The sequence below is a fragment of the Xenopus tropicalis genome, chromosome 4 (assembly GCF_000004195.4).
Source record: "Xenopus tropicalis strain Nigerian chromosome 4, UCB_Xtro_10.0, whole genome shotgun sequence".
Taxonomy (NCBI): domain Eukaryota; kingdom Metazoa; phylum Chordata; class Amphibia; order Anura; family Pipidae; genus Xenopus; species Xenopus tropicalis.
In genome coordinates, this window is record NC_030680.2 from 119,428,433 (window position 1) to 119,439,017 (window position 10,585).

Here is a 10,585-nt window from a genome sequence, read left to right on the forward strand (position 1 = left end):
ACAGGTCCTATCATCAAGGGGTATCAGCCCAGTGTGGAAGCACCACAATGCAATTTAATACTGGGCAGTATATCAAGTTGAATTGACCTTGCTCAGACCTTTTCTCAGGCATCAGTGGATTACTTCATTGTTTGGTTATCATGCAAAAGTTATACAGTAGAACCCTTTACATTATAATATATCAAAAATGTATCTATTGTAAACTTATAACTAATATCTTTTTTAATTTATGTGATATAAAATGTGTATTTATATAGTGAATATTATACTCCCCTCGCCGAGGAGTTTATAATATTATAAAGGCAGAGACCAAAGGCTGAGTGGTTTGGTACAGGTTATGGAACTCTGAGGTGACTTTTAATATCCTCAGATATTACAAAAGGGTTTCATTATTTACTATAATACATATGTTTTAGTAAATCAGTTGCTAGAAATTACATCACAATCGTCGATTATGGGTAATTACATCACCAAGCACTGTTTATAAGGATAAAACTTCAGGTGTGCTGCTGCCATAAGGCGAGCTGAGAAACTCACCTGAGGTGGCAGCACCCCTCAAGCTACCAGGGGCAGCAAAATGCCCCTTCTGGCAACTTCAAGAGCTGAAATTGCAATTTTTAAATCAGAATTTTAGCTCTTCTAGCAGTGCCCCCCCCCCCTTGACCAACCCCAGGCTTAGTTTTTATTTTTGCAACACATTTACACAGCACTTCTCTATTGTATGCTGACACATTAGTGTCAGTTTCTTCAGGGGCCAATAAACTATAATGTATGTACCTGAAGGACATAGCCAGAAAATACAAATTCACTGAAGACAGTACCCAGGTAAGAACCAAACTTAGAACCCCATTACCCTGGGTCACTGTGCTGCCTCCTTAGACTGTGTCTAAGTTAATGTGCCCCAGTTTGCTGGGAGTTTGGACCGTGGACTGTGTTTCTGTATATGCCCAGGGATTCCTAAAGAGACAGAGCTGTTACATGTTCAGTGTTGCAAGGAGATGCATTAAATTAAAGTAAAAAAACATTCACTTAATTTTTTTTTTAATAAAAGATACAAGCTTCTATGATCAGCACTTCAATTCAGCAATAAATGAGATGAGTGGATAATAATAAATGTATAATTATACTTCTATATTCAATGTATTATCTTTCTCCAGAATTGTACCTAATACTGTTTTGTAGTTTTTGAGAAAGTGGTGTGACGCCACGAAACGCGTCAAGCGTATAATCCCCATTTTGGGACACTCGCATGTATTTTTAAGTGACTACAATAAATAGTGATTTTATGCGGTGATGTTCTGAGTTGCTCCGTGTATTTTGCCTTTTGATGGATCCATGCTGTCTGGGTGTCAGCAATACATTTGAGCATGAACAGAGCCAACCGGTAGGTGCTCCCGTGATACGTATTTGTTCATATGTCATTGCTGAACAGAGATCATCTCATATTGGCTAAAATGCTGCGGCTTGTCACTTGGGCACCCATAGTTACTAATCTCCATTGTTCATCTAATGCCATATGAAATAAAACTAGCACCAGTTTTTTTATAGACACATATACTCAGCATTGTTGCAAGTGGTCTGCCTGCTCAGATGGAGTACAGCTGGATATACATGGAAAGATCTGCTTGGCCTTGTAGTTTAACATCTGGGTATTAAAAGTTACACACCACAACATTTTTGAAAAATGAATAAAATGGAATTTCTCATGAACAATTCCCAACTCCTTTTCTCTATAGAAGTCTAAGGTCCAGCAACCCTATTCTAATACCATTGATAATTGCTCCTTCAGTAACGTGCTCTGATCAGTTATGAAACACAAGGAGCAGACATCCCTTTCTGTAAGTGGAACACGCAGTCGGAAAAAAAAAAAAATAAACAAATAACTAAATAAATAGAGAGTTGCGCATGCTCTCTGGGACCTGCGGTGATGGCAGATCTTTCAGACATGCGCAGTGAAGCGCTGTCTGACCGAATAGATTGTGAACGAAGCAGAGGAGGGTAAACTAAACGGGGCGGGGCTTCACGCTGGAACAGGAAGTGTATGAATAGAGATACAGATTGAGCTTGTGTGCAGCGGGTCTGGCTGAATGCAGGGAGAGAGGTGAGTGATGTATCCCAGTGTGATCTGGGGTGTAGGAACGATTTAAACAAACAATATTTAATTTTTAAACATGGAAGACAAATGATATGTTACCTTCAAAGTGAGCCAGAGATTGCAGGGCACATAGGACATTTAATGGTGTATAATAATGTGCCAGCCATATTGTGCTGCACTTTGCCAGGTTGCTTTGGACCAGCGGTTCTCAACCTGTGGATTGGGACCCATTTGGGGGTCGAATGACCCTTTCACAGGGGTCGCCTAAGACCATTAGAAAACACATATTTCCGATGGTCTTAGGAATAATTTTATGGTTGGGGGTCACCACAACATGAGGAACTGTATTAAAGGGTCACAGCATTAGGAAGGTTGAGAACCACTGCTTTGGACTGTCCCTTGTGATGCCTCCCAGGTAGATAGAAGTAGGCAGGGTCCAACTGATATAGGTGGCACTCAGTGAGCAAGGTGAGATCTCTGGGGCACTGGGTATTTAAACATTTTGAACATAGACGGCTGGGAGAACATGTCCCATTACAGAATGCATATTAATGATCTTATCTCTCACTGATGTATGTTTCCTTTTTGTTCTTAGCTTGCTGGATTAGAGTGGAAACAGTTCATCGGCCATAATGCCAAGTCCAAGAGTATCAAGAGCTGCCAACAATGCTGCTAATCCCATGAACAAAATAGAATTCATGTCCTTACTTACAAACAGGACAAATTCTTCAGATCCCGTATCTGTCAGGCATAGGGCATCCGACAGCCCGGTTCACCGCAAGGACTCCTTCAACTCCACTTCATCGACTTCCTCACAGCAGCAACAGCAGCAGCAGCAGCAGCTTCCAGAAGAAGACTGTATGAAGCTAAACCCATCTTTTCTTGGCATTGCTCTTAGTTCATTGCTGGCTGTTGACTTGTGGTTGTCTAAGACGATTGGGGTATGTGCCAGGGAGGGCTCCTCTTGGGGCAGTGCCCGTCCTTTGATGAAGTTGGTAGAGATTTCTGGGCATGGTATTCCATGGATTGCTGGCACCCTGTATTGCCTGTACAAAAGTGATAGCAATGCTGGACGTGAGGTCATTCTTAACCTACTATTTGGTAAGTTCATGTAGATTAAGGGCATGTAAATGCGATGTCGGATACCGACAAGGGGATGTAAAGCCATAAATAAAATTTTATAATAATATTTTAAATTGCATGAAAATAAAATTTCAACTTTTAACCCTCTAAAAATGTTAATGAATTATATTTTCTTTTATTAGGCAATATTTTATTTTTGGGTTCTTGTACCCTTTAATACATGTATGAGCTGCACAGTAGTCACAAGTTGTGGTTTAACGGCAATGGTACACAAGGCATTATGTTACAACAGAGCAGGTTCACCCAGCACACCCTTACCTCCTCCAACAATTCTTACTCGGTGCACAGCCCAGAGAGTGGGCACTCCCAGCACAGTCCAGCAAAAAATAGTTGACCAGCACAACGAGTGTAATGCAAGCGGGGCTTTGTCCCTGAGTGTTTATTCAAAAAATAGCAGCAACGTTTCGGGGTTGCACCCCTTCGTCAGGCATTATGTTGCCTGTGTGAAATTGCCTTTTGGGCTGTTGACAGAGTTCCTTGTGTGCCTTAGCCCTAAGAGTCTCTGGAACTACAGTTAAATTCAAAGTAATTAATTACTAGCCCCATAATGGTCAAACTTGGCCATAATTATGTGTTTATTTTAAACAGTAATCAACAAAATAATCAGTGACATATCCTTCAGTCTGGCCGCATCCCTTTGTAGCCACAGTACTGTAAGTGCAGTTGTAATACAGTGCAGATCTTATGTATCTTAGGGTGTTATGGTGCTGCAGAACTCTTCTTCACTCCCCTCCAAAAACATTTTATATAATGTACTTATAGAATATTGTGGGAAGGAATTTTTTGTATTTTTACTGTTGCCCCCAGGAAAAAAAAAACAACAAAATTTGTTGTTTGATATTGCTCATTAATTTTGGCAATGCCTGTTTACAAGGGATCAGTTTTGGTTGATGCTTTTATTTCTCTAGATAAGGAAGTTATCGCAAGTAAATGTAACTGAATCCTATATTTGCTTTTGTTTGTTTCTATAAAAGTGATGACGTTTTTCTAACAACCCTTTCTGTTGAACAGCTCTGCTGCTGGATTTAGTCCTTGTCGGCATTGTAAAGGGGATAGTGAAGAGACGAAGACCAATTCACAATCGCATGGACATGTTTGCTACTTTCTCTGTGGACAAGTATTCTTTCCCTTCAGGGCACGCCACACGTGCAGCTATGGTGTCCCGCTTCATGCTTAACCATCTGGTGCTGGCAGTGCCCGTAAGGATTCTAGTGATGCTGTGGGCCATTGTGGTCAGCTTGTCGAGGGTCATGCTGGGTAGACACAATGTGACTGATGTGCTCTTTGGATTCTTTATGGGCCACATGCAGTATAGTCTGATTGAGTACCTCTGGTTGTCACCAAGTACTTTACCTGCCCTATTCAGAATGTGAAGTCTCTGGGGAAAAAGTATCTTAAGGTGGTGGTGTCACAGAAACCTCATTTTCATTTCCTATGGATATGACAAGGGTCTTCACTGCATCCTGCAGCTTTTTATACGTGGCCTAAAATCATATTATTAAGAGGTCAGGTATGCGCAGCACTTAGGCTACTACTGGGAGAAAATTAGAATATAATAGCCTCAAGAGACATTGCAATCTAAATACATATACTGTCCTGCAATGTTTATATGTACAGCATGGACATCACATAATCTTGCAGGAAGAAAGCACTGTGGAAAATGTAATTTAATTGTAATTTAAATTTAGTTTCTATACTTAATGATATTTTGTGGGCTTTATTTTGTATTCTGTGAAAGTAATTAATTTTGGTCAGATTTTTAGTTTAAAGGCAAACTATTAGCCTTTATTGCTGAATCCTGTTTTCCTAATGTGCTTTGGTTCTGTTCTCTCTGGCCTGCACAGGTCGGAGTTGGAGGTTTTAGAGTACTTAATTATTGTCAAGTAATGTTTGAACCTTGGGCAAAGCAGGTGGGCCTGGGTCCCAGCAATACATTGCACCAGGTGTGTTCACTATGTGATCCTTTAGCAAGTATTTGAAATGCAGTTTCTAGCAACAGCTTCTGCCATTTTAGGAGATTATGAGAGTAATAGCTAGAGCCCACAGCTTGGCAGCACTGATGTAAATGCCAACATTATCATTTATTCTAACTTTACTATGGACATTTTAGCCCAAGAGGGACTTTGGATATATACCCACCCTGCCCTATTATTTGATATTAATAACTCTTTAATTGGATCATTTGAATCTACATATAAAATAAGAAAATATTCTGTTTTTTAGTTGTTGGTGTAATGAGTAGCAGGAGAAGGCCAAGCTGTCCATGTAATGAATAAGTAGACCATTCTGTTTACTGGGAACATTGTTCCTACCACCAGCATATCTTTAAAACTTGCCATGCTTATGCCAACCTGCCTTAATGATAACAAGAATGGAACTTCATACTGTGGGAATATTTGGCCACATAATGTCCAAAGCAGAGCCATATGCGGTCACTGTAATATGAAACGGATGTTTTGCTTGCTTGTTGGGGGTATGTAGTAGCATGCAATGTTTTCTCTGGTCTGATGCACATAGAATAAAGAAAGCAAACATCTTTGCTCAGGAAGACTTTGCATACCCCCAACTGGGCTGATTTAAGCTATGAGCATCAATGTCATGTTGGTAAGATCAGTGTTCCTACCATATGGGACGTAATATACCCTTTCAATTTCCATTATTTCCACTACATTCCTCATGACATAGGCCAGTGTACTGATGATTTAACCCACAAAAGGACCTGCTGTTTTCTAGCTATAACATAATTATTTTAAGAGAATACTGTGATTCATGTAAAGAATGACCTAATGAGTTTCAAATAGGGGGAAAGCAAGAGATTAGCACTGGCTACATTTAATGTCTTCTGATAGCGACCCAAACTAATGTATGTTAGTGAGGCTGCACCTATCAGCTTTGCTGCCTATTGGGCCTTGTGGTGTGCAGCAGCACTAATAGGGATGGACATACATTGTCAGAACAGTCACAACTCCTGGCCCAGTTGCTTCTGTTTTCATAAAGAGATGGAAATTCATACTGCCCCCAACTTCCCACCCTTAGGTATTATAAGAACCTACATAACCGTGTAGTGCAGTGTATAGTGCATTTGAGTATTAAAGTGGAGTGTGGAGGAGTGCCGTAATAATAATGTAGCTTTACATTTTTATTGGTGAGGACTGTTCATTTTCTTTTTTATTAGAAGATTTCATATATATATATATTTCTGGTGCAGAAGAAATAGTTTGGTGGCATGCTTTAATTTTATATCTCATATGATCATTTTATAGACACAGTACACTCCTTTATTTTTATGGTTTTTTATGTACATGTTTCATGATATATATTTCATATACAGGTAATGGATCTGTTATTTGAAAATTTCGAGACCAAATAAGAGGTGTTTGTGAAATGGAGCACTGTGCCTTAAAGATACTTGCAAACATTAAAACATGAAAAAAGGGACTGTTTTTCCATTATAAAGGCTTTGTGCTGGGTTAGTTACCATCACGTGCAAGGTAAAACAAATTTGTTTTAATAGGGGAGAAATGGCACTGCTTATTTCCAAGCTTTCTGGACAGCAGGTTTCCAGATAATAGATCCTGTACCTGTACTAAAATCTCATGTCTGTAACAGATAACAAACACTTATGTGCTTTTGAACACAAACCCTGGACTTTGCTGGAGCAGTAATGTTTTAAATGAAAAAAGTTCATTCCTTTTTTGATTTTCTAAGAGGCAGACTTGCCGCACAAGCCAAAGGTCTCCTGTTTCGGTGATCCCAGACCTCTGAGCTGTTAGTGGCTCACATGACTGAGCTTGCCTAGGCTAAATGTTGCCCTAAGTATATACAGCCAGTAGCTATAGAAGAGATTTCTTACAGATCACACATTTTAAGAGGTTTGGGCACAATTGTGTTAGTTGTTAATAGCGTAGCTTTATTCAAAATAAAGGGCCCTTTCGCTTGGTTGTTCCTGGGTAATATAAGCCCCTCTTGAATAGATAGCAGAGATTTGGTACAGTAAATGATGGTTTCTGTATCATTGCATGTTTGGCTATTGACATAGCAAATCTCAATTGTAAAAATGTCTACTTTTATTTTTTCACATTTTAATTTATTTCCAAATAAACTGATGATATACCAAATAAATGTCTGTGCCACGTGTGTGTCCATTCTTTTATGAGGAGTTGTCTATTTATTCTATAAATGTTATCCACGAATAAGTTATGGAACGTGTGGCAAATGTAATGTATTATGAAGTAAATTGCTTTTTACCTAAAACTGATTTATTCACTGTAAAGTCTGAATGTTATTTTCAGGCAAAAACATTTATTTTCAGATTGTAATCAGTAAGATTTTTTCTCTTGGTCCATTGAATGTAATGAGGCAGAAGATCAGAATGTTTTACCCCGGGGAAGAGCATGAAGTTTATATTCTGTCAACATTTTTTCAGTTGTTTTCAGAATTGACGCATTTTATAGCAAACAAATTAATCAAAGCAAGTAGTGGGAATCTACAGCTTAAAGGAACAGTAACACTAAAAAATAAAAATGTTTTAAAATAATTAACATATAATGTACTGTTGCCCTGCACTGGTAAAAGTTGTGTGTTTGCTTCAGAAAGACTACTATAGTTAATAGAAATAGCTGCTGTGTAGCCATGGGGGCAGCCATTTAAATTGAAAAAAGGAGAAAAGGCACAGTTTACATAAGAAGATAACAGATAAACTGTGTAGAATACAATGGGAATCTGCTACTTATCTGTTATCTGCTTAGTAACCTGTGCCTTTTCTCCTTTTTTCAATTTAAATGGCTGCCCCCGTTGCTACACAGCAGGGTATTTATATAAACTGCAGTAGTGTTTATGAAGCAAACTCACAACTTTTACCAGTGCAGGGCACTAGTACATAATATATTAATTATTTTTATACACTTTAATTTTTTGGTGTTACTGTTCCTTTAAAGGGGAATCTTTAATACAAGCATCATCACACTGAAATACAACTTTCTAAATCTACTTAATTAAAAATTCTGACAACTGTTTCTTTTCATCCTTTCATTCAGTCAGGAGTCTGATTTTGATTGACAGATCCAATATATCTTTTGGGGGGGGCTCCCTTTTTTAGCAGATGTGTTAACTGATACCAGCACAAACAATCTAACAAAGTAACTGACTTTAGCCACAAATCCTGCATGTAGAGAGTAGTGATGTGCGGGTCCAGTTTTTCTCAACCCGCGCCCGAACCCTACCCAACCTGGCTAGTCCCCTCTGTTTATAGACCTGCGCCCGACCCACCCACTATTGACATCACAAAAGGGGGGTGGGCGTGTGCCTATAATTTAGAAAGCCAAAACTGGAAAGCCAGCAGTGTAAGTGGGCGGGTTGGGCAAGCAGAAGAGCTCGACCTGAACCCGCCCGCGACCCAAAAATGTAGTGCAGAGGTCGGCCCCAACCCATCCAACCTGTGGGTCCCGCGGGTATCGGGCTGGCCGGCGCATCACTAGTAGAGAGACAGGATTTCTAGTGTTTTTTTAATAGTGTGAGTCCTTCTACATAAAAGGAGCTCCTCCCCCAAAGGCTGTATTAGACCAAACCGTCAATCAAAATCAGACTCCCAACTCCTGCATAAAGAGAAAATGATGCAGAGGGAGGCATAGTGAAGAGTAAGTTGATTATTTCAGAAACAGTTCAGACTTTTTAATTGATTATATTTAGAAAAAACTCTTATTTCAGTATGATGAAGCTTATATAAAATGTCTATTTTGATTGTAGTTCCCCTTTAAACATGCTAATGATTATGGTGTTTGTAATAAGCAGCACTTCAATAATGTGCTTAAGAGCTAATGAGTAGGAGGATTAGGACACTTTGATATCTGGTCATAACCAGAATTTTAAAATCTGCTGACTTCAACATCTTCACATTTATGTAAGGATAGGCGTACACTTCATAGACTAGAATATACACCCAACTTGATTACTTCCTGAAATAACAATGTCACAAGAAAGAGGTCCAAAATAATCAGCAAAGTAAGGAATAGTGCAGGCTTTACTCCATCTCACAGATATGTCAATTATCTCTTTGCACGTAGGAAAAGGAATTTTAAACACATTCTCCTAAATTAATAGGTGCAGGTTCTATTAAACCCCTTTGGTCCATATACTGTATATTTGGCAGCATTCTGACAATATGAAGAACTTCATAGCCTTTCCCAATCAATATGGCAGCCTTCAGTTACATGCCTGATCTGGTATGTCTTCAAATTAATTGCAAATTCTTTAGGCCCATGTTCGTCCCATAAAAATGTTTATTTTTAAATATCTAAATACATTGGGAAAGCAGGATTCACTCATGATTCAGTTAATGGCATGCATGCAAAGGATAAGATCATAGATTTCGTGGACATAACCACCAGGGAAGGGATGATTCCAGTTAAGAGAAGGGCCTTTGGAATTTTTTGATTCACATGAAGAAGTGCTTAGCATTGCATTTAATTATGATTCATTTCAGGGTTAGGCAACTAAACCCACCCTAGGCCATACGTCTGTGGCATGTTGCTTTGGTCTTTTATCTCTACAGCCTGGAGGTGGCATCAACACGTTGCTTCCAAATTAATATTGCTTTTTGTATTTATATCTTTTAAGTTTTAATTAAATTCCAAGCAGATGTTGGGCAATGGACTTGACAAAGAGCACCACAGGTGGGATGTGTGAAAATAATCTCTTAATTACCTATGACGGACAAAGGAACGCAAGGTGGAGTCTTATTATCTGTTCCTTCAAAAGCTAAACATAGTACATATCAGTCTGGGGCTGTTAAAGGGCTAATTCACCTTTAAATAAATATTTCATTATATAAGGGCTCTGGCACACGGGGAGATTAGTCGCCCACGACAAATCTCCCTGTTCGCGGGCGACTAATCTCCCCGGATCGCCATCCCACCGGCGAAAATGTAAGTCGCCGGTGGTATGGCACACGCTGCGCAGGCGATTTTGGCAAATCAGCGAAAATGCCTCGCAAGGCAACTTTGGAGCGTGTGCGTGTGCCATCCCACCGGCGACTTACATTTTCGCCGGTGGGATGGTAGTTCGGGGAGATTAGTCGCCCGTGACAAGGGAGATTTGTCGTGGGCGACTAATCTCCCCGTGTGCCAGAGCCCTAAAGAGACGTGCCCCCAGTGATTGTAATCACTTACCTGATACCAGTCACCACTGGTTGCCATGGTTATTGTGGCTGTTTTTTTGGCTCCATTTTATGTGATGGGGGTATTTAGTGTGGGTGTTGGTATATGGTCTGTTGGTTTGTCCCTGAGGAAGAGCACTGGTCATGCATGAAACGTTGGAATTTTTTCAATAAAAACATTTTTTCTTTTGTTT

The 10,585-nt window shown here is 39.5% G+C and overlaps 1 protein-coding gene across 1 annotated transcript; it reads left to right on the top strand.

Moving 5' to 3' along the window:
- The first annotated feature begins 2,027 nt into the window (after window positions 1-2,027).
- plpp6 (phospholipid phosphatase 6) lies at window positions 2,028-7,360 on the top strand. The gene is given in 3 exon segments (NM_001102945.1): window positions 2,028-2,101; window positions 2,691-3,196; window positions 4,250-7,360. Coding segments are annotated over 2 exon segments (831 nt in total). The 5' UTR covers window positions 2,028-2,101; window positions 2,691-2,727; the 3' UTR covers window positions 4,612-7,360.
- The last annotated feature ends 3,225 nt before the right edge of the window (window positions 7,361-10,585 follow it).